Source organism: Hyla sarda, chromosome 4 (genome assembly GCF_029499605.1).
Source record: "Hyla sarda isolate aHylSar1 chromosome 4, aHylSar1.hap1, whole genome shotgun sequence".
Classification (NCBI taxonomy): Eukaryota; Metazoa; Chordata; class Amphibia; order Anura; family Hylidae; genus Hyla; species Hyla sarda.
Genome location: NC_079192.1, coordinates 68,180,990 through 68,206,230, shown reverse-complemented (window position 1 = coordinate 68,206,230; position 25,241 = coordinate 68,180,990). Strand labels below are relative to the sequence as shown.

The following is a 25,241-nucleotide window of genomic DNA, read 5'->3' as shown; positions in this document are numbered from 1 at the left end:
AAAAGAAAACGGTGATCCAGCACATCAACGATATTCAGCTTTATTTTCAACAGCAGGCATACATCACAGGTGAATGACCAGCTACAGATACATCGTTTCAAGCGCATGCGCGCTTTTCATCAGTGATGTCACGCTGTTCAATTTGCTGTCTGTAATACAGATTGTTTAAAGGGGAACTCCGGTGGAAAACAATTTTTTTTTAAATCAACTGGTGCCAGAAAGTTAAAACAGATTTGTAAATTAGTTCTATTAAACCATCTTAATCCTTCCAGGACTTATCAGCTCCTGTGTGCCCCACAGGAAGTTCATTTATTTTTTTTCCGTCTGACCACAAGTGCTCTCTGCTGACACCTCTGTCCATTTCAGGGACTGTCCAGAGCAGGAGCAAATCCCCATAGCAAACCTATCTTGCTCTGGACAGTTCCTGACATGGACAGAGGTGTCAGCAGAGAGCACTGTGGTAAGACAGAAAAGAACTTCCTTTGTAGTATACAGCAGCTGGAAGGATTAAGATTTTTAAATAGAAGTAATTTACAAATCTGTTTAACTTTCTGGCACCAGTTGATTTAAAAAAATAAATAAAAATCCACCGGAGTACCCCTTTAAAGCCACACAACCCCTTCAAAAAAGGGTTTATTCAGGTATAGAAGAAAAAAACAAAACCTCAGGTTGTGTTATTAGAACTTTGCTCCATTCACTTCAGCAGAACTGAGCTGCAATACCACACACAACCCAAGAATAGGGCTGGTGCTGTTTTTAAGAAACCAGCTTTTTTTTTTTTTTTTTTAAATCCTGAATAACCCAATAACCCCCCCACCCCCCCCCCCCCCACCCCCTCCCTGAAGCAATTTGGAATTCTGTAAAACATAGGATGCCCAGGTAACTACCAGATATCAGGATTATAACAATGTACAAGCACTGCCCAGCCAACAATAAAAAGGAGAGTAAAACAAAGTGTCCTAACCCAAGGTGGTGATAGAATGCCATTAAACCCTAATATAATAAAGTGACACCTAGGCTGTAAAAAGCCACACATTATAATGAAGTACAGAGCATACTTGTCTTTAACTATAGTGCTTTGTGTTGGGGAAGTGTCACATTTGCTCCACACCCCTTTGAAGTCAACAACAAAAGTTTCAGCCGAGCCGCAACATGTGGAAGGTTTTGTACTTGGCTGGTATCCACTTGGCTTCTTCTGTGCCACCATCACAGGCCTGAGAGCATCTCTGTTCTAAGCAGTACCCGGGCAAACGATGCTCTGTATTCTTCATTGTTGTTTCCATCTTTGAGATTAAAGTTTTTATTCTTAAATTGTTTTATGCAAACAAGGTATCATGCACACAGTCTCCCTACAGCTTTGTATTCATGAGCTGTAGGCACTTTATATGCCGCCATATGGTACCTCCGTACTGCACCATATTCTTCTAATGTTTTTTTTAAAGGAGAATACTTCTATAATACAGAATGTAATACATTACTGGTGTTTAGTTTTATGGATCCCCTTATGAATTCACAAATTTAAAAAATCAGCGTGTTCATGCTGTACCTCTGTGTGCTTTGGGTTTCAATGGGTGTTGTATCATGGAACCAGTGACAGACCAACCACAAAATGGGGGCAGAGATACCTATCGCCACACTCCCTGCTCCTATATCAGTAGAGAGCAGTCATGCATACACTGAATGTATCACCGCTTTCTTTCCATTTGCTAGGGTTGGTTAGGGGGCACAATAATTGTCAAAAATGTATGATTTTTTCCCCAATGGCCCTCACTGCTATGCCACTGCCCACAAATAAGTAGTAAGGCTGTTTTCTCTCTAAGGCTGCATTCACACTTCGTTTCTACATTACGGGTACCGGATCCGGCTGGGGGAGGGGCAAACCGGGCTCTCCCGTACCCCAGCTGGACCAGCGCTGAAATCCATTTACTTTAATGAGCCGACCGGAGTCAAAACGGTGACTCCGGTCGGCTCATTTTTGACCCGTATCCGGTTTTGTGACCGGACATAAACCGTAGTGCCCCTCCCCCAGCCAAATCCTGCACCCGTAATGTAAAAACAAAGTGAGAATGTAGCCTTACTTAAATTTGTTAGCTTTACATCATGCTCAGAGCTCAAGTGTCAAGGAGGCAGTGCCAAGCCACAGCATGCATGCCTCCTCTCTCCCACCCCTTCTTAAGCTTCCAGCACTGAGCCCTGTATGTAAAATGCTGCAACTTGGCAGTGTCTCAATAATGAGGCTCTGAACATGATGTAGAGCTGACAGATTCCATTTAACATTGTTTATTTGATGTATGCAAGGCAAAAGCTGCTACATAAGTCAAAATGTTCCCATAATTCCCCTTCCCTCCCTCAATTTAACCAAAGGAGGCCAAAGCTGATTTTTTTTCATCAAGGAATAATAGTAACCAACATAGTAACCAATAGGGGACACATGCCAGTGCAAGGCTGCATTCACACCACGTTTTTGCAATACAGTTCCCATATCAGGTTTTGATAAAAAAACGGATTCCTCAAAACAGTACTAAACTGTATCAAAATGTGTGTACAAATTTTAACCCGTATACGGTTAAAAAAAGTATACGGTTTGAAAAATGTTGTCCGGTTGCATCCGTTTCTTTTAAGAAAAAAAAAACGTATATGTTTCTAACTTTTCACTCCATTATGAATAAAGTTTCACTTGTTTGAAATTCCAAGAAAAAAAACTCTGCAAAGTAAAAAACCGGATGGTACAAACTGGATGGAACCATACACACATACGGTTCTGTGCGGTTCCCATTGACTCCCATGTTAAAAAATAAATAAATAAAACGCATACAGTTTCAATGCGGTTTTTCCCCCCGACCAAAAACCGTGGTAGGCTACGGTTTCGGGGGGGGGGGGGGAAGGACAAAACCATACAAGACGCAAAACGGATGCAACCGAATGAATCGTTTGACATACGGTTTTCAATGGAGAGTCAATGCATACGGTTTTCAATACGGTTCCACACGGTTTTCAAATTGAAATTGTATAAGGGAACTGTATTGCAAAAACGTGGTGTGAATGCACCCTAAGCATATAAAGCAGTGGTCTCCAAACTGTGGACCTCCTACAAGTCCCAGCATACCCGTACAGCCATTGGTATATGTCAGGAAATCTGCCTGTGGGAAAGAACTCTCCTACACGAGGCCTAAAGCTTTTCCAGTATATGATAAAAGGCTAGGCAACTGTCTACTATACTTTGTGTTACAATTGTCCAGATCTATGCTTGTGGTCAGTGAATGGAACATAAGTATAGGGCTTACTATAATGTATTAAAGCTCTGTCTTCAAAAGAGCCATGAAAGGGGCATTCCAGCATCAGTCAGTGATTGGTTGAGCAGGCAGGTCCTAGCATGATGATGGCATACCCTGTGTGAACAGAACACAATTATCTGGAAGCACACAATGCATGTTTCCATTCACTGACAGCAAACAGATCTTGGTTGGGTTATTACTAGCAGAATGTTCCAATATATAATACATCAGCTTTACGCACATAAAACCAGTAAAACTCTTCTAACTACCTAGCTGTCCTCATTGTAGGAGGGAGGTGAAAACAAAGCAGTTGTTCCGTATAGAAATACAATGTGAATTATTGTTTAAATTCCATTTTATTTTTCTCAATATAAAAATACTTATTTACAGCAAATAAATATATTTCAAAAACAGACAAATAAATTACACAGTGACCTACAGAATGAGAAGGGAAAGAGAGAGCGTGAGAACAGAGGGTCTTATTTACAGACGAGGATGGAGAGAGGATATTTTTAGCGTGCAGACCCCAAGGAGGTTTGGTTTTAAAAACAGTGAATAGAATATGTATATACAACACAATTCTCTCTTCCCTCCCTTCGGCCACTCGCAGACATGTGAGAGTTGGGAAAAATAAAAGTAAAAAACATGAACGGTATTTGGCAGCGGGGAAAATAAACCCACACAAGTCCTGGTCTTGTCTATGGATTTCTGAAATGTTGTCAGCTATAACTCACAGCGGAATGATGAAGGGTTGGGCTTACGGAACTGTATGGACACAGAGTCATAGCCCAAAAAAAATTATATATAAAATAATCATTATTTCTAGAAGGATTGTCCCAGCTTCCAGAAGAACGATTTAGTAAAACAAAGGGCGTAGAACTATTAATACATCCTCACATTCATTTTCATGCCTCTAAAAACAAAGTCATTTACACGAACACTCAGCAACCAGGCTGGGCTGCATCACTATTACGTGATCGAAGCGGTCATTCTGCATGTGACCCATGGTGGGGAGGAGGGGGTTAAATAGGCAAGGCTTGGGCAGTACAGGAACCTAAAATGCATCCATTCACTGCCTCTGAGTTCTAGTACAAATGAAGATATGTTGGAGTCTACTTTCTTTAGATATGCCATTCGCACACGTTCCTTTCTCCGATACAGGCATGGCCATCACTAAGCCATCCATCTCCTGTGGAACTACAAGAGCCAGCAAGAAACAACAAGTAGTGGGTGGTCGTGTATAACGGTTCTTGTAGTCACACAACAGCTGGCGGTGTTCCTCTATTCACTTGGCAAGGATTGGTCATGTTACATACAGGTCGGCTATAAAGCACTGTAAACTTTTATAGTGTAAAATGATAGATAAAACAGTAGTGATTTTATTGCCATACACCAGTAAACCTGCAAGACTGGCAACTAAGTGGTTAAAGATTGATCCCTGCACCGTGATCGACAGGAGGAGTAAACAGGTTGCCAACTCTTCTATTATTGCTCTTCTGGCCAATGCTTTCAGTAATAGGAGGCGACTGGTTCCTCCAAGACACTCCGGATCCAACATCACCCATGAGTGCATCAAATCTTACAAGAAAGTTTTACCAATACTGATGTTCTACAAGTCACAGAAATTGGGGAAATGTGAGCTAGTACGCCGGGACAATAAGAGATTCACTTAGGTCTTCTCCTGGCTTCCATACATCTGCAGTGGAGACATCGGGGAGAGAGGATTTAAGTTTTGGCCACATCCTTCCCCCAAATCTCCAGTCCCTGAGGTAGTTCAAAATAAAAAGAAGGAAAAAAATAAAACAGTGCAAACTGTGCAGGTGGCAACGCGGGTTGTCAGACAGAAGATTCCTCTGGATTAGAGTCCGGCAAAGTTTGCCTCTGCTTCAGTTTCCACCTCAGTTCTTCATTTAGGTCCCCAAGCGGTGGGCGCTCCTCATTTATTCCCCCACCTAGTGTTAGCCGTATATACCCATTACTGCTGGAACCTCGGACACCTGAAAGCAGCATATGGTTAGGTGAGTGCAATGGTGGTGAAGGTAGTGGTTGACCAGGGATGCCATTGCCAGACGGAGAGGAGGAACCCGTGCTGTTCTGGCACAGTGCATGACCTGGGACTATCTTAAGTGATCCATCAGAATAGTAGTAGGAGGAAGGATCCCATAGTTTCTCATCTGAGTCTGCACTAGGCAGGCACTTTGCAATTTTGGGTTGTGATGGTAACTGGATGGGATACACAAGAGTATTCTCCAGGGACTTCGAACCTTTCTCCATCTCATCTTGCAGTTTCCTTCGCAGATAGACTACAGCCAGAAATAGGGCCAAGCACACAGCCCCAAGAGCAATAACCATCATCCATACCAAGCCCAGGCCATCCATAGGAGCAGAGGATTCCAGGGTCAGAGAGGGGGAAGCCACTACGTTTAGCTGGTAATGCTTGGAAGCAAACTGAGCCCCTTGTTCAACTGAGAAGCAGCTGTATGTTCCAGAGTGGTGAACATTAACTCCAAGGATAACCAGAGCCTGAAGTGTGATATCATAAAGCACAGAGTCATTATCATCCGGTCTCAGATCCTGACCATTGAACTTCCATATGGGTTGGGCCAGGTTGGAGGTCAGCTCACAAGGGAGAACCACATTTGTCCCAATGGCCACAGTGAGATTTCTGGATGAGGGCTTTGCTGGAAGAGAACGAATGAAAAAACATAAGTAAATCATTCCTCATCCTATGAATCATGTGGTTACTGTTTCATTAGTGGAAAAGAACTTACATAATTTCATATACTGGACTTCACACATGGATGTATCATAGTTTTCAACATCTTGAAGCAGAGCATCCCTGCAAAGAACAGAGGGAAATGTAAGCATGAACATATAAACATTGCACAAACAGAAGTTTGCATCACTAACAAACACCGCAACACTTTAAACCATCATTCCCTTCTATGTGGCCGCTACTCACCCATCTTGTGGATCGGACTCCACACATTGGCTGCTGCTAAGATTCCACGCACAGAAAGGATCCCGGGCTAGAATGCAATCGGCACAGGAGCGATATTTACTGCAGTCTGCCATGGGAAGGCGTACCAGCCCAGAAGCAGAGCCAGCAAAGAGAAGAGACTGTAAAGGAAAAAGGAATAAACATATATATTTAGTTATCTTGGTCATAAGAATTCTGACTCTATACAGGGACAGTTTTGGGTGTATATGGGAACCGTTTGGTTGGATGCAACAAATCAGCTGGATCTGCACAGCCTGTCTGAGATGGGATTTAGATAAGAAGTTTACTGCAAAACTGCTTTACTCCTAATATCAAAAGATGATATCCAAGATTCCATGAAGGTCTTTAAAAATACATGGAACCCAGGTCTTAGTCACTGGATATCTTCATGGCTGTGAAGTTATAAAATACCTTCTTAATCCTGGTTAATCTGTGTGCCAGTCCACGATAAAGTAAAATAATCTGAGTTTGTGTTTCTTTAAACCTCGCTTTACTCCTTAGTATTCGTCCAGCTTTGAGCTTAACAGCTGGATCATGCAAAACTTTGACAACTATATATTAACCATTCTTTTCAAAAGGTATTTAGGTCAAGACCCTCTGGCCACACACTTAAAGGGGTATTCCGCCCCTAGACATTTTATCCCCTATCCAAAAGGATAGGGGATAAGATGTCAGATCGCCGCGGTCCCGCTGCTGTGGACCCCTGGGATCCCCGCTGCGGCACCGCGCTATCATTACAGCACAGAGGGAGTTCGCTCTGCACGTAATGATGGGCGGTACAGGGGCCGGAGCATCGTTACATCACGGCTCCGCCCCTCGTGATGTCACGGCCCGCCCCTTTCAATACAAGTCTATGGGAGAGGGCGTGGCGGTCGTCACACCCCCTCCCATAGACTTGCATTAAGGGGACAGGCCGTGATGTCACGAGGGGCGGCGCCATGACATCACGCGGCTCTGTTCCCTGTATCGCCCTTCATTACGCACAGAGTGAACTCGCTCTGTGCTGTAATGATAGCGCGGTGCCGCAGCGGGGATCCCAGGGGTCCACAGCAGCGGGACCGCGGCGATCTGACATCTTATCCCCTATCTAGGGGCGGAATACCCCTTTAAGAACACGGTCAGCTACTCCCCATACACATGCATGTTCAGCAGAGCATACATGCATTTTCAAGAGGTTAATAGGGTGCTGCCAGATGGTGGCTTATCTCCCTTGATAACAAAAGAAACAACATATTGATATGCAACTGCCCGATCCTTCTCTGCTTGACGTTTGTAATTGGGGGAGAGTCAAGACACCTGAGAACCATCAAGATGGTCAGTTGGTTGCACCAAAAACTGGTGGGTTCCTCTAATTTGTATGGCCTGGTTACACGCCACATTGGAAGAAGGAGAAGACACACAACAGCCTATCAAAAACATAGGTGGCATAGAAAAAAAGTGATCCAGAAAAATATGTTGTTTTTACCTTTCTAGAAGACAGGACCAAGCTGTGGACTGGATATGGTCTATCAAACATCTGAAGCTCCTCTATTAAATGGACTGTAGAAGCCACACGGACAGCTTTGTTCAGCCACCCATTTTCTGTTAAAAAAAAACCAGAAAAAAAGAAAACAAGGGGTTGATGAGAATCACTTATAAACTGTCGCGGTTTAAAAAAAAAAAAAAAAAATTTTGACAATCATAAAAATGCTGACCTGTCCCAATAAAGAGGACGTCATATAAATCCCCATTGAGTCCTGTAGTCCTGTGCACTGCCAGGGTAGTAAAGTTGACTCCTTTCCTGACCAACAGAGGCCGGCCTTGCACAGGCTGAACAGAGTCATCCATAAGCGGGTGCTTCTTGGCAAAGTTGAGCGTGTTATCAGGGAGGTCCATCGAGCTGTTCATTCCATGATGCCGGTGGAAATTTGTGATACACTGGAACAAAGGATATTTAATTTAGAAATTTGAATTAATGCCACATAAATAATGGTAGACTATGATAACCAACTATATGTCAGTCTTAAACAATAATAACTCTAGGGAAAGACATGCCACATCCTACTCCGAGCGGCATTTACTAGACTCTGCTAATATTATTCATTCTTGCCGCTTCCATTGCACAACAGTCGATGCCATACAAAAGTCATGTGCCAACCCTCTGTAATATGTCAAGTGTAAATGGCATCATGGATGTCCTCATTACCAAATATGATACCCAGGTAAAAGGCTACCTAAGGGAATAGCCTGTACTTTCAAAATAAGAGGGTGAAATACATTATGCAAAGGCCTTTCCAGACTGTTTCGTGCTTTAAGCAGAATTGTGAAGTCACCAGAAATAGTCCTTTGTGCTTAAGCAATCTTTTCCTGGCTTTGTCTCAAGGGATAAGCAGAATTTGCCTGTGCGGCCTCTATGCGCAGTTCATGTAAGGTTAGTGGATTGCTTTACTTCTACAGCTTTAAACTTACAGATCCAGGGCGTGGACTGGGCACCGAGTCGGAGTAGCGACCCCATTTCTGGGCTTGCTCGCGGTATTCCTTATAATGTCCATCAAAGACCTTCTGAATGTCCTGGATGGCATACTGGCAAACAGCAGAGACTGTAATATCACCCCTAGAAGACAGGAAGACTGTTATATTTTCTTGTATGAGTGTAATAACTAGATAGCTGCTTTATCTTTTATCTGCTCTTAAAAGCTATATGGCTCTCTATTCTGGCTGACTGTATTAGATTTAGGGATGCAGAGTGACTTCCACCCAACATGTGTTGTGGGCAGACTTCAGTGTCGCTCTGCTTGCCTTGTGACTAAAGGAAGAGAATGTGGAGGCATTATGACACAAAAGTCTCTGCAAGCATGGCATGACAGTCACCCAAAATCCAACCCTGCTGGACAACTGTTGGTTCATGGCAACCTACATGGTGAACACATACACTTTCATTGACTTCCATGATGGCAGCATGACACTACCGTGTCCAAAGTTGTTGTGTAGCCCTAGACTATAAGTGGCTCCAGGTCTGGGGGATATGTTTTGCCATTCTCCTGAACAGCTGCCCTGTAATACTACATATACCCCCCCCCCCCCCCAGTTAGAACAACCTTTAACTACCATCACCCTAAAGGTGCGTATACACAATAGATGGAACTTGGCAAACCCGCAGATTTTAAACAGGACTGGGGGATGAACTTTGGGGAGTTACACTTTATTATGCCCCGAACCTTTGTTCTAATAGGAGATAAGCTGGAGTTAGAGCTGTCCGATAGCCGCTTATTCCTCTCTTTCTACTGAAAACACATCGGAGCCGAGCGCTCCTGTATAGGATTGAGTTGGGAGGAAGAAGTTGTTTGGTCTAAAGTGTCAGAGCGACTCAATACAGCAACCACAATGCAAACATGATTGTGAAAGACAAGTGACAAATTTAGTTCTGCAACATCTGCGGTATGCAAATGTAGGTCACTATATACATGTATAATGAATGATCTATGTTGTAACAGTACTCTCCATTACATATCACAAGTAGATCTACCGATGGGTGTGAGGGAATAAATTGAAAGGGAAGGTTTCATTTCACCTAGATTTGTATTATCCCGATAAGAGACAGATACTAAAACATTCTTTTTTCTAATAGTAATTTTTTCTACAATATTATGGAGGCTGCCATCTTGTCTGAACCCTTCTTTTTTTTTTTTTTACTTTAAGCAGCATTTAGTGATCTACTTTACAGCAGGACCCAAGTACAAAGATCAACAATAGACAGGATCGGTCTTATTCACATGATTTGGAAACATTACTGGGTACTCTCTGTGACCTTTTCAGAGGTCATTCTATACGGAGGGGTGTTGCTAAACTTCAGCTATTGTGAATGGTGTCTTATCTACTATTGTCACCTTTCACTGTACTCCTGTCTGAGAACCAAGGCATTATTAGAAAACGGGGACTTTGCTTAGTGTTAGGCCTAGTGGCCAGAATGGAAACTGCAAGATTACACAATTATTTTAAAATCTAAATAGTAACAGAGAAAATTATATAAAAACCATCACCGAAAATTCTTTATTAATATGGTTAACATAAAAATAAATAAGTATTTTTTTGATGACACAATCCCTTTAAGCACTGATTTCTTTTGCTGTACTTAGAGGGTTCAAGTAAAATTGTTGAGACAAAATTATCCAGCACAATAAAAACAAAATTGATGATGTTTAGATCTACATCACTTGCTACAGGGGTTTTCTTGGCATTTGTGTATCCCACCATTTTTTAGTCTGCCACCCACCATCACCGTGCATCAAGCATGTACCAGATAAATGACAAAAGGACTTACCAGCGTGCCTGAAAGACTGCATAGAACTGCGTAGACCTCCACTTGTCAGTCCGCAGGGTAAACACAGACTGTAACATGTTAAAGTGAAGTTGAAGCTCTGGAATGGAGCACACTAGCCGGGCCTTCATAAAACTGGTCCATTTCCTCTGCAAAGTACGAGCCCCTCCCAAATCTCCCTGAAAAACAGAATATGGAGAGGAACATCTTAAGTAACAAGAGGCTACATTAAAAAAAAAAGTCTGTAAAATAAATTAATTATCTATATCTGACAGAGCAAACTCTCCTTGGCAGTCAGCATCTATGTATTATACAGCACAAGGGGCGATTCAGGTCACTGCTAATGGATCTCGCCATTTCCATTTGCTTCTGTATGGGGGGCGGGGGGGGGGGGGGGGAGAGGAAGTCACAGCCGCTGCTTTGCAAAATCAGATGGAATTAGGCTTTAATATAATTTTCATTCCAGAAGGTTTGCAGGGATTTCATGGGGGTTGGTTATAGATTCACAAAGGGCGCAAACAATTCCAGGAAGATAAAAAAAAGTTAAGTGCATATCGTAATAAAGAGGTGAACGGGGACTTCATTTCTAGTCAAGATTTCGACTAAATGAAAAGAAATGTGCAACAAGTGTCACCAACCTTACAGACGCGGGCCACCCGGGACACCACCTGCTCGCTGTAGCAGTCATATTCCAGGGCACGCTCGGTGAAGAAGAAATAGATTTTGTCATCGTCGCCTATCTTGCTATCCACACTTTCCGGCATATGAGCCGAGCCCACGAACTTGGCCTCTAGAAGGAGAAAGAAGATGTACAGTGAGGCAATGTAAAGATGATTAAAGGCATTGGACACGCAACAAACATTCAAAGAAAAGCTTTGTTATAACCAGGATTCGTGGCGCTGAGTGGAGCAAGGAATCACAGAGCCAGGATACAATCCATCCGATTTAATTCCAATATTGCAACGCGTTTTGCTGCGCATGCGCAGCTTCATCAGGCATCTTGCCTGATGAAGCTGCGCATGCTCAGCGAAACGCGTTGCATTATTGGAATTCAATCGGATGGATTGTATCCTGGCTCTGTGATTCCTTGCTCCGCTCAGCGCCATGAATCCTGGTTATAACGAAGCTTTTCTTTGAATGTATTCTACACATGTCCAGGAAGGCTGCAGACGGTTCTTATCCAACTACACACCTTTACCATTGTTGTGTATGTTGTTGCCCAACCTCCTCTGGTAAGCGGTATTGGATCTTCCTTTTGCTTTACCCTTACCATCTATGTTACTCCACAAGGAGCGCCTTTTCGCCTTTTTTTTATTTCACGCAACAAACATTGGCTAATGCCATTATAGACATCAAAGCCTATGTCAGTGGTCTCTCGCTGTTGCAAACCTACAACTCCTAGCATGCCCGGACAGCCGTTGGCTGTCCGGGCATGCTAGGAGGTGTAGGTTTGCAGACATCTGTGAGGGTGACATAGGTGAGGGTGACTATAAAACCTTGAGTCTTGCAGAAAAGGGGACAATAGATAATAAAATGGTGCTCGTACTATAGACTAAAAGAGACTAAGCTGACTTTGCACTCTCACCATTCAGCCATGTTGCCAGATATTCCGTCTTGATACTACTATGCTGCCCCATACTTCGTTGGATCACCGGCTCTGTACCCAGGAAGTTGAATAACGTAGCAGAGAAAAAAATCCCATCTGAAATATAAATAGACACTTACTACATATACAGCTTTACAAGCTCCCCCTTCCCAGATCCAAAGAGTCCATAGTTTACTGCAACGAAAGTGATGATCTGCATTGCTCACCTACAACCAGCCCGGTGTGGCCCGTAGATGGATCATATGGACATTTTCCTTTCCCATCTTCTATGTTGACGCTGTCCAGAGTGAAGGTTGACAGTTCCTGGGCAGGAGAAAAGCATAACTTGTCATGAAGCGGCCCGGCATTGAGCATATGCATTCTTTAGATGGAACGGATCACTTAAAGTAACAGCTATAAAATACGTCTGTATATATACGTCTGTATATCTAACTGAGGGTTTTTCCAGGAACGTTAAACGTACATTGTTATTTCTATACCAAGTAGAGGCCTGAACAAAGATTTTAACCAACAGACATTTTTATTGTATATAATGTCATTTCTGACATACTTGTTATTTAATTATTTTAAAAAAATTTACATAAAAGTATAAATACATTATATTTTTTATTAAATAATAGTATACACTTGAATTATTAAAATTTTCACACTAACCTATAGAACACAAAATAAGGTGATATTTTAAGTTTTCTGCAGCTCGTCTGTCAGCTTTACTGTACAGACTGGGAAAGAATCAGCATAGAACAGGGGGTTAACAATGGCTCTATTGTAATGCTTGAGGCCTTGATGAAGCATGGTACTAAGGCTGGCCGAACACTTTAGATAGCTGTCGAAGATTGTTTAGCTGACAGCAGGTCTCTTTCAATCCTACTATACACATGCGCATGTAGTTTGGCCAGGTGTGTTATGAATAGAAAGAGTTGCGTAAACCGCTGCCAGGCTGATTTGGCAGTGGTTTTCTCTCTTTCTATAGAACAAAAGGATAGGGCATCTTGAAATCTAACATGCTTGATTCTTCTTTCCCAACACGGGAGGCCCGCACTTATGTTAGGTGGACAGTCATTCCAAAATTGATGACTAGAGATGAGCGAACTTACAGTAAATTTGATTCGTCACGAACTTCTCGACTCGGCAGTTGATTAGTTCAGCCTTCAGGTGCTCCGGTGGGCTGGAAAAGGTGGATGCAGTTCTACGAAAGAGTCTCCAATCACTGTATCCACCTTTTCCAGCCCACGGGAGCACCTGAAAGCTGAACTAATTTATGCAGGAAAAGTCATCAATTACCGCGCCGAGAAGTTCGTGACGAATCGAATTTACTGTAAGTTTGCTCATCTCTATTGATGACTTTGGCCAACATTCACCTAAGGTCTATGGGCAGCCTAATTCCTTACACAGGTATACATCACCTCTGTCGCTCTGATCTCTGGTGGTCGGGGCGGTATATTATATATATATATATATATATATATATATATATATATATTTATATGATTTATCTACAGTCTTCCATAAAACTTAAAATAAGACACAAGACACAACATATTCCCTTTACTTGCCAGTACTGTGACTGTCTTTTTTTAGGTCCTGACAGGTGGACCATTATTTGGAGCAGCGATTTACTGCAGTAAGCTGTCATGTACCTGACATGACATAATAAATCCTATATATCTCTCTGGCAGTACAAAGACACTCATTGTAGAGGGCTGCTCAAGTACTACAGCAGGTTCATTACTCACTATATAAGCACACTTGGGCTGGAAGGCGTAGGTCCCGCAGGTCAGGAGATGAGTCTCATTATATTTCTCAAGGATGCGGATATAATTGAAACATTCCGTCTGTAAGGAAGAGTGACAACGCAATGTTAGAGGAAGGTGTTCACCTTAAAAGGGAAACTGACAGCGGTTTCACCTGCACTAACCCCACAACATGACCTTTTAGTGTGGGTCACCTGGATTATAATGAAGCATCACTTACCCGGAACCCTGGTCCGGTTTCGGAGAGACCAGATATATTAATCAGCATTGCTAGTCTGGAAATGGCCAACTTTGGAGGCAGAACCCAGCATATTTAGCATCCCTGAGTCCATCCCCTCTGTTCTGATATGCCCACCTTGTGCTCACATGGGCAAAGGGGTACCATGAATATTCGTGCAGGTATATCAGAGCAGAGGGGACTGAGGAAGGGATGCTGGGTAAGCTGGGTTCCACCTCCATTGAGCAAAGCCAACCATTTCCAGATTAGAAATACAATGGGGATTCTCCGCAACCGGACAGTGATGCCGCGTAAGTGATACCTTATTGTAATCCAGGTTACCTGCACCCATTGGCTGCAAATCACGTTCGAAACTGTTAGATTGCTTTTAGAACAAGGGGACACATGGTACCTTTCATATATCTGTCTTCATAACACAGAAAAATGATTCTTTTCTCTGGTGCAAAGAGTCAAAGAGGCGTTCCCAAGCCCCTTAAGTGCCGAGGGCCGGAACACTTCTGTGTCAGAAGTTTGGAACGTGAATCACAGCTGACAGATTCCCTTTCAGTAGATGGATTACACGTTTCACAGCTTTACCTGATTGCTCTTTCCTTTGTTGACACACTCCAGCTTCCTTTCACTGGGGGCTTCCCATATGATCTAACAGAGGAAAGACACGCGTCATAAACAAGTCACCAGTTCTACAGGGTCTACATATAAAAGCTGTATAGAGATCTAACCTACCGGTGGCCTGAGCTCTCTGCCAATGTTATTAAGGTCCAGTGAAAATATGATTTCCCGTGCACCTACATACAGTGCACCCCGACTTTCATCCAGCGTAAGAGTTAGGTAGTAGGAGATGCCACCGCGCCAGGACTGGCGATTTTCAGTGAAGCCTAAAACATACAAATTATGGTCTTTAATGAAATCTACAACATAACAGTACAGCATCTTCCCAACACGCTACTCCCCGTCATGTCGTCTAAGGGTCATGTGATTCCGCACCGGTTGCCATGTCACACAAGGGTATAAGAGGTATAATTACACCATGACATCACCTCCCTAAGGAACATAAACTGCACATAAACAGGTGACATCAGCCTGACCCAGAAGGATCATAGAGAAGAAGCCATGTAACCTGTGGCAGGCTTTTCCTTTGTCTGCTGGAACTGTTCAGGAAAATTTGGCAGGGGGTGTTTACAGTAATAGGTAGTCTCACCTGAATATCGCACTGTTTTGCGTGGCATCTGATTCCATGCTTTGACTTCGACACTTATTAAAAGGGCCAAAATACACAACCACTGCGGAATCATCACCTCGTCCGGTCCTCCAACTCTCGGTCTGGGAGTCTACCAAAAAAAAAAGGTGCAGGCGTTAGAGAGCACTTAAGGGTCACATTATTAACTCTTCAGAATAGCGTGTATCGAGTTCAGCCAAGGTTCAGCCATGTTATTTTACACAACTTAACCGGTACAGCTTCATATGACCGATACATTTGCTTAAGTCCTTTCAGCTCCAAATCCAAAATGTTAATTCACCTCCGGAGGAGTCCACCTCAAGATTTATTCCAGACAGATGTATCCAACAAAATAAAAGAAATAGCAAAAAAATATATAATATACAGTGGTCCCTCAAGTTACAATATTAATTGGTTCCGGGACGACCATTGTAGGTTGAAACCATTGTATGTTGAGACCAGAACTCTATGGAAACCTGGTAATTGGTTTTAAAGGCACCAAAAGGTCATCCAAAAATAGGAAAAAGGGAGAATTAAAGAAAAATAAGTAGGTAACTAATATAGATAAAGCAAATCCTTATATATAAAAGTAAGAAAGATCTGCTGGGAGCTGGAAATCACTGTCTATGTCAGTGTTTCCCAAGCAGGGAGAACTCCAGCTGTTGCAAAACTACAACTCCCAGCATGCCCGGACAGCCAAAGGCTGTCCGGGCATTCTGGGAGTTGTAGTTTTGCAACAGCTGGAGTTCTCCCTGCTTGGGAAACACTGGTCTATGTAGAGGACAGGATCTTCTTCAGGGTCCTGTACAGTACACGAAACGTCCTAAAAAAAAAAAAAAGTAATGGAGACGCCTTCACCTGGTGTCCAAAGGAGCAGGTAACCCTGGGACAGGTAAAGTGTACACAACATGTAATACCTCCCTGTACTGTAGGGGGCGCTACCAGACATCAGTCAGTGCATACGCTTCAGTAATACAGGGGTTTTACCAGTGAATGCCCATTTTGCTTGGTTGGTTCTTCCGGCCATTGACACGTTTCACAGATCTGGACTGTCTGTAGCATTGTATGTTGAGTCTGGTTTCAACTTACGATGGTCCAGAAAAGACCATTGTATGTTGAAACCATTGTAAGTTGAGGGATCACTGTATAATCCTTAGACCCCCATAAATTGTAGTGCTGAATGCAGACACTTTACAGATATGGGACCCCCAAGTTTACACGTTCCGACGCTGATCTATCAGTTAAAGGGCTCTAGTGTGGCATGATCAACATTAGTCATTCAGAATACAGAAGGGGTATGATTGGTAATAAACCATTCAATCCTATGTCTGAATATCCAAATCCTCTCTTGTCTCTATTAGGACAGCTATACATGAGTGTAATATAGGCACATTTTTGCCTCCATATTACGACCCCAAGTCCCTAAATCCCTCTAATGCCAGTTCAAGTCATTAGACCCCCGGTCGGGACTTGAGGATATAATATTATTGAATAAAATCACCTAATTAATAACAACCACCTATGGCTCCTTTCTTAAGACTCCCCTTTTTTTTTATAGGCTATTATCCTTCCCGCACCCCACCCCCCCACCCCCCCAGGTCTGTGGTAAAAACCTGACATTGGATTGTACACTTTAACCAAGTCCAATCCATTGCAGAGCGTGGCCACTTCCTAACAACCACTTACCTCTCTACACCTCTATTAGAAACAACTTGTCTGCTCTGTAAAACAATTGCTTAGATGAACATTATGTAAGTTCCTGCAGACTGTAATGTACAGTGATTCCTCAACTTACAATGACCTCAACATACAATAGTTTCAACATACACTGGTCTATTCTGGACCATTGTAAGTTGAAACCAGACTCAACATACAATGTACAGACAGTCCAGATCTGCAAAACGTGTCGATAGCTGGAAGAACCGACCAATCAGAATGGGCGTTCACTGGTAAAACCCCTGTATTCCTAAAGTGCATGCACTGACTGGTGTCTGGTAGCGCCCCCTACAGTATAGGGAGGTATTACATCTTCTGTACTCTTTACCTGTGCCACAGTTAGCTGCTCCTTGGGACACCAGGTGAGGGCGGCTCCATTTTACATTTTTAGGACATTGCGTGTACTGTACAGGACCCTGAAGAAGCTCCTGCTCTCTACATAGACCTGCGTTTCCCAACCAGGGTGCCTCCAGCTGTTGCAAAACTACAACTCCCAGCATGCCCGGACAGCCTTTGGCTGTCCGGGCATGCTGGGAGTTGTAGTTTTGCAACAGCTGGAGGCACCCTGGTTGGGAAACGCTGACATAGACAGTGATTTACAGCTCCCAGCAGCTCTTTATTACTTTTATATGCAAGGATTTGCTTTATATATATTAGTTTTCTACTTATTTTTCTTTAATCCTCACTTTTTCCTATTTTTGGATGACATTTTGGGGCTTCAGAACCAATTACCAGGTTTCCATAGAGTTCTGGTCTCAACATACAATGGTCGTCCTGGAACCAATTAATATTGTAACTTGAGGGACCACTGTATAATAGGGGCTGCTCAGCCCTTCCCACGTCTGTAGTCAGGGCCAACAATGATCAGCCATGTTAGACTTAAATATTCCTGATCATTTGTTCCCCGGAGATGAGCAGAGCTGGTGTTACAATGACTCAGCAATACATATTCATGAATAAAAAGTTAGTAATTTATTAAGTGCTCCAAGCACTAACAATAATCCATAATCCAAAACACTTAGGGTCTACTCACACCGCAGAATTTCCGCTTGCGGAATTCCGCCTTAAATTATAGTCCATAGACTTCTATGGGATTCCGCACTCCTATTCACACTTCTGCCGTGTGAATAAACCCTTACTGACTGGCTAAAAGGGTTGTCCAGGATAAGACAACAGGGTACATATATTTATTTTGCAGGAACAGCACCACTTTTGTTCATTGCTGGTACTACAACCTCTCCATTCATGTAAATAATGGACAACCTCTGTAATATGCTCCATTCACAGCATAGAGGAAAACACAGCATCAACGGCTGGTATTTGGCCCTTACTACAAGGAGGCCTCCAGTATGACCCCTAAGGAGCAAACCTGAACCCTACACAAACACTAAACCTGCCAACACACATTACACCAATGACAGCTGAACTGTCAGGTTTCTATCAGCTGTAATATGTATGAGGATGTCCTGGCTCTACCATGACAGAAAATACAGGGGTCACCAGTATACAGTGGAGTTAAAGCTGATGCCTGAAGGTATCCGTCTGCAGATTACCTTAATCAAATGTGACAAAAATGTATAGAGGATTTAGAACAGGGGTCTCAAACTATCTGGGGGCCACTGGAGTTAGCAGCTGGGTGAGGCTGGGCCGCATGCGCCCCTCACATATAATGCACCCATCATGTGCCCCTCACATATAATGCCCCCATCATGCGCCCCTCATCATCCACCAGCAACCCCCTTCATTCCCCATACTCCCCTGTGGTAATAGCATGAGCTGACGGATGGTGGGGTGATGGGGGTGCATTAGGTAGGCAGCAGTTTCCTCACATTAGGTAGGCAGCAGTTTCCTCACATTAGGTAGGCTTAGCACAGATTCCTCACATTAGGTAACCTTAGCACAGATTCCCCACCTGGACAGCGCTACTTACATCTGCCTGCGGTGAGGTGTGCGCTATAAGTGACATCATCGCATGTGCTGCACAGGATGTTGGCGTCCCTGCTTGGTGCTTGCGAGGACGTCACTCACCGTGCGCACCTCCGCCAGGAAGTTCCTGCAGGCAGATGTAAGTAGCAGTTTAGTGACGGGGCAAGACTGGTTGTCCCGTCATATGTGCACTGGGTCCCATGTAGCAGTGTTTGCCGAAGTGTGTGAAGTCTTCCAGCATTTAGCCCTGCTTGCCTGAAGAAATCACCTGCCCGGTGCCCGGAACTGCATGTCCTGGGCGTCGGGCGATACAAATTTCAGATCCCTGGTACGGGCCGCAAAATTTTGTTCCGCGGGCCAGGAGTTTGAGATCCCTGATTTAGAAGGAATGGCTTGCAGCTACTGACGGTACATGGGCATTCCCACCAATAGAATTTATTATCTATCCACAAAATATGCGATAAATAGGTGACTGAGGGGGGGTCCAACCGCCTGATCGTCAATTTCAAAAATGGTGGTCCCTGAGAGCTTCTTGTGAATGGAGCGGTAAGTGCACATACATGGCCACCACTATGGGACCGACAGATTGCCATTAGCGATCTGTCAGCCTCATAACAGTAAATGGAGGAATGACCATGTATAAGCACTACCACTCCATCCCAAGAAACACCTAGGGACCACTGTTCCTGAGATCGCTGGTAGTCCAGCCTCCAGGATAGGCAATAGATGCGATAAGTGGGACAACCCCTTTAAGACACTAATGATCTAGGATAATTCACAAAATTTGCTATATATATCCAGACACATCTGGCGTATGACCTTACATGACAGATCGAGTCCACTAAGGACTTTAAAGAAAGCAAAGCAGCATATCCCAACCATAATTACCATCCTTCTAGACGGACATTCAGCTACCTAGTCATTTCCCCATTGTGTGTTCATCCAACTACTCACTTTGATCCACTGGAATATTCAAGATTATCCATTTATAACCCTTTTGATTCTGTTCTATTATAATCTAAGGTGTATGACGGCTACTGGACAGTCCCAAGGTCTGCTAGTTCAGGTAGACAGGACCTCCTGCCCAAAGGTATTACATTATGAACCGCAGCAGTTGTTGGGCACATATGCTTGGCTTGTGGGTGGACACAGAATTTTGTAGGTGTCTCTGATTATAATCTAGTGTCTACAGGCATCAGTCATTCCTGGGGTCAGGTGAATTGAACTTTCTTTGTCTAAACATCTAGAGAAGTGTCTGGCAGTTGTTTATGCCTCTTAACAAAAAACTTTTTATTTATTTATTTTTTTTATTAGGGGGAACTGGCTGGTTGGCTTAAAAGGGGTACTCCGGTTGAAAACATTTTTTTTTTCTTCTTCAAATGAATGGGTGGCAGAAAGTTTAACAGATTTGTAAAATACATCTATTTAAAAATCTTAATACTTCTGTGGTGTCCCGGTACCGTATAGTATACCGTCCCTTGTGTGGTGGTCCCCAAAGTCAGAGCTACTCCGTTCCAGTAGGGTCCTCCTGGTGGGATAGCTCCTAGTCACCTCTTCCTCCTTTAATTTTGTGATGTATATTTAATTGTGTATATAGTGTTGCAGGACCTTAGGTCATGTGACTAATGTTAATTCTCTTAGGGTATGTTAAAGGACCTTCCTAGGTCACATGGGTGGTCACATGTTTAGACCATAATCCCTTGTGTAAAGTGAATGACAGATGGTATGGACCAATGAGCTCGAGGCCAGCCCCTGCCCATATAAGGGAGCTGCCAACCAATCCTCGCTCTCTTGCTCCTGAGCTGCAAAGCAAGCAGCATCTCTCTTGGGTTCCGGACTAGCAGAGAGGAGAGATCCGTGCAACTTTCAAAGACAAGACCAGGCCGAAGCCTGACAATACCAAATCGTGAGTTACAATACAACTCCCCGCTAAAGTCTGCGAGACTGCTGGACCTAAACTCAATCCCCTAAATCCAGCAGAAAAGCGCATATAAATCTCCTGAGCTTAAAACTCACAAGGTCCCAACCAACTGTCCGGATCCTAATAGACTCTTATTGTACAAAGACTGTTCCTGTTTAATTCTGCATAAAACCTGCAGTAAAAGTTCCAACAGTTTTCTGAAACCTCCAGTTGTGGACAATCATTTATTATTCCTCCCTATCGCTCTTGGGACGGGTTGCGATAGGACAAGCATATACAGAGGAGCCCTCACCCTGACGTCACGACAGTTAAGGGTTAAACCAGCACCCTTTCATCACTGCACAGCTACACCCCATATACCCTACACCCCCACAAGCTTACCACACTTCCAGTAATTTTCAGCTGCTGTATACTATAGAGGAAGTTGTGTAGTTATTTTCTGTCTGACCACAGTGCTCTCTGCTGGCACCTCTGTCCATGTCAGGAACTGTCCAGAGCAGGAGCGAATCCCCATAACAAACCTCTCCTACTCTGCACAGTTCCTCACATGGACAGAGGTGTCAGCAGAGATAACGGTGGTCAGGCAGAAAATAAATTCAAAAAGAAAAGAACTTCCTCTGTAGTATACAGCAGATTATAAGTACTGGAAGGATCAAGATTTTTAAATAGACGTAATTTATAAATCTGTTAAACTTTCTGGCACCAGTTGATTTGAAAAAAAAAAAAAAAAAGTGTTTTCCACCAGAGTACCCCTTTAATAGAGATTCAGTCAAAATCTTATGTCTAAGGCCATCCAAACTTTTTTTTTCTTCAAAGATGGTCCCTATAAGGGAACAATGGAACCAAGTTTGATAACTTGTGGACCTTTAGGGTACATTCCCACACGGCGTATTTGCTGCGTATTTGCTGCTGCGTATTTTATTTTCTCTGTTAAAGTCAATGGGTAGGAAAATACGCAGCACCAAATACGCAGCAAAATACGCTGTGTGGGAACGTACCCTTAGGGTCAATACAACTAGAGATGAGCGAACTTACAGTAAATTCGATTAGTCACGAACTTCTCGGCTCGGCAGTTGATGACTTATCCTGTATAAATTAGTTCAGCTTTCAGGTGCACCGGTGGGCTGGAAAAGGTGGATACAGTCCTAGGAAAGCGTCTCTTAGGAATGTATCCACCTTTTCCAGCCCACCGGAAAGCTGAACTAATTTATGCAGGAAAGTCATCAACTGCCGAGCCGAGAAGTTTGTGACGAATCAAATTTACTGTAAGTTCGCTCATCTCTAAATACAACTAAATGAACTTCCTATTGCGATGGTAGCACACAAAATTGGTTTTGTGCCGGTAGAAAAAAAGTCTACGTTCCTCTAAACATATTCAGATGCCACAAGAGATTGCCCCACGCCCCAAAGTAGCCGGACTCTGAACCTGGTGGGAGTGAATGCGAGACCACAAGTTTGGCATGGAGTGGAAAAGTGAATTAGTCACTGGAAAGCGGCTTACTCCACTTTGAAGGATCTGCACACGTATACATATTCCCCCCCCCCCCCCCCCCCCAACACACTTCTCTGTATACATAACATTAACATTCAGGTCACTACTACAATTGATTCCGCAGCGCAGAGAAGAAAAGGAGCTTACCATCTGAGGTAAGTGGATTATGATGCCATGTTTGCGCACCATACACAACGATACGCTGAATTACCCACCCTTAGCCATTATAATGAAGCATGGTGGGTGGACGGCAGCTGCCTGGGGTGGATTATTCCATGACATACCTGTATTCAATTACAAAGCGGCTGGAGCTAGGAACCAGCCTTGGCAAGGTTAAAAATGACTAGAAAAGCTGCAGATGCAAATCTCCGCAGCAGGAAAGGGTTAACGGAATGACTCAATATACTGTACAAAATCAAGGAAAATAAAGTCCCTGTGCCAAAACTGCGGAGGAGGATGGAGCAGCAGAAAGGGATGAGGGTGGGAGTTTATACAGGATACACTTCCTGGGATCGGAGGCTGGAGAAAGAGGCTCGGCTTCCATCGGACTCTTCCCTTCATCTGTGACCCAAACATAGGACAAAGGGGACAGGGGGGGCGCGACGTTTACGGGAGCAATCCCTGCAAATAAGGAACCAGGGATTAGCGGATTTCTGCGAAGAGAAAAAAAAATGCTGGTTGTGCCACAGGTTGAAGGGGATTATAATAGGGTGCATAAAATGCTGCAGATTTTCTGCAGTGGATTCGGCGCCGTATTAGCGACGTGAACGAGGGACAGAACTCTGCGCGTACATTTTAAATCCCCATCATGTCAATTTAGGTGGCGTACCCGCTGTAGATTTGTTGCCATTTTCCCCCAATGAGGAAGTGGAAATCCACGAGAAATCCACAGTAACATTTTATTATTGCAAAATGAGGCTAAGTAGCAGTCTTTCAGTAAAACAGTAAAATCCTTTAAAAAAAAAAAAAAAAAATGACAAAAAAAAAATTTTCATAAAAAAAATGCTAGGGTTTTTTTTAAACAAAAATAAATAAAAGTTAATTTTTTTTTAACAATTTCCATGTTAATCTCAAGAGGTACATCCATATAATAACTGCAATAAATAAATAATAAAGAATAATAATGGATAATAACAACCATTATTATTAGCGGTGAAAGCTACATAAGAGGTTGCATACTGTTAGTGCAAAGCACTGTTTCCCAACCAGGGTGCCTACAGTTGTTGCAAAACTACAACTCCCAGCATGCCCGGACAGCCTTCGGCTGTCCGGGCATGCTGGGAGTTGTAGTTTTGCAACAGCTGGAGGCACCCTGGTTGAGAAACACTGGTGTAAAGTATAACCATAGACACAATGGGCCAAATTTACTATGGAAGAGCAAAATAGTGCAAATTCGAATATGGCCCCTGCCGCTCAGCACTATTTAAAAAGGGGTACTCCAGGCAAAAAATTTTTTTTATATATCAACTGGCTCCAGAAAGTTAAACAGATTTGTAAATGACTTCTATTAAAAAATCTTAATCCTTCTACTAGTTATTAGCTTCTGAAGTTGAGTTGCTGTTTTCTGTCTAACTGCTTTCTGATGACTCATGTCCTGGGAGCTGTGCAGCTCCTATGGGGATATTCTCCCATCATGCACAGCTCCCGGGACGCGACATCATCATTGAGCAGTTAGACAGAAAACTTCAGACGCTAATAACTATTGGAAGGATTAAGATTTTTTATTAGAAGAAATTTACAAATCTGTTTAACTTTCCGCAGCCAGTTGATATATAAAAAAAGGTTTTGCCTGCAATACCCCTTTAAGACATGTCAAGAGTCTACGAAAGCGATAGGTACACTTTAAAAGATGCCATCAGCCCAAACACCAGCGAATCACTTGTCCTATAACACAAGGCGATGCAGGCTGACCCAGGTGACAGGGCCTTACAAGGTGCCTTGTCTGACAAGGGGGTGTGGCTTATAATGCACTACTGGCACTCTAAGTTTTAGGAGTACTGCATTGTAGGCCAAGTTATCCCCTTTCCAAAGAATAGGGTATAAGCTCTGTGCTTGTGCATCTCCTGCTCTCCTATAGAATATTATTGGATTGCACGTGCCAAGCCCCGCTTCATGCGCACGGAGAGCTGCAGTGCAGGAGACGGCGAGGGGGTCCAAGCGGTTGGACCATCCGCCATCCAACAGCAACCAATTAGATCGCTTCTTTAATTTCTAAAACAACGTGGATCGTGCTGGTAAATTAAACTCATAATGATTTGCTTAAAATGGATTTAGCTGCAATACCAGACGTTCCCAGAGGGGCGCTGTTTACAGAGAATTAAAAAAAAAAAATGGTTGGTGGGAGTTTTTTTTAAACAGAATATCAGTTCTTCCCTGCTTTTAAAAGCTTCTGTATCTATGAGCTTGTTGCTGCTTTCTGCTTCCACCTTTGTAGGCAATTCCCTGCCAGCGATACACAACAGCGGCGCAAATCTCTCCCTCCCGAAACACAACAGCGGCACAAATCTCTCCCTCCCGAAACACAACAGCGGCGCAAATCTCTCCCTCCCGAAACACAACAGCGGCACAAATCTCTCCCTCCCAGCAGCTGTGAGCAGGAATTATTACCATTCACCGACAGCAAGCGGAGATCTTAAAAACCCAACCGCCATTATATTGTGTACATCTGCAGCCACAATAATATACATTGAAAGGTTGAAGATTTAATGGGGAAAAAATAAATAAATAAGAGAAATAAAAAAGTCCACCTTACACATTCAAATCATCTCCGACAGTCTCGGATAGTATTAGTATTGTTGC

The 25,241-nt window shown here is 43.3% G+C and overlaps 1 protein-coding gene across 5 annotated transcripts in view; it reads right to left on the bottom strand.

The window, feature by feature from the left end:
* Positions 1-3,618: 3,618 nt before the first annotated feature.
* SEMA4C (semaphorin 4C) overlaps positions 3,619-25,241 on the bottom strand; it is a 96,545-nt gene continuing 74,922 nt past the window's right edge. For 4 of the 5 annotated variants that reach the window (XM_056571338.1, XM_056571337.1, XM_056571335.1 and 1 more), the window contains exons 2-15: positions 15,370-15,499; positions 14,895-15,046; positions 14,748-14,810; positions 13,916-14,014; positions 12,386-12,482; positions 12,159-12,275; positions 11,212-11,363; positions 10,577-10,752; positions 8,725-8,869; positions 7,971-8,193; positions 7,742-7,857; positions 6,238-6,395; positions 6,047-6,114; positions 3,619-5,956 (exon numbers count right to left, since the gene is read on the bottom strand). In XM_056571338.1, coding sequence (XP_056427313.1) covers positions 5,112-5,956; positions 6,047-6,114; positions 6,238-6,395; positions 7,742-7,857; positions 7,971-8,193; positions 8,725-8,869; positions 10,577-10,752; positions 11,212-11,363; positions 12,159-12,275; positions 12,386-12,482; positions 13,916-14,014; positions 14,748-14,810; positions 14,895-15,046; positions 15,370-15,463 — 2,505 coding nt within the window. In that variant the 5' untranslated portion in view covers positions 15,464-15,499 and the 3' untranslated portion in view covers positions 3,619-5,111. Of the gene's footprint in view, positions 5,957-6,046; positions 6,115-6,237; positions 6,396-7,741; positions 7,858-7,970; positions 8,194-8,724; positions 8,870-10,576; positions 10,753-11,211; positions 11,364-12,158; positions 12,276-12,385; positions 12,483-13,915; positions 14,015-14,747; positions 14,811-14,894; positions 15,047-15,369; positions 15,500-22,589; positions 22,681-25,241 lie in introns of those variants that run through there. The other variant, XM_056571336.1, reaches the window with a different exon arrangement.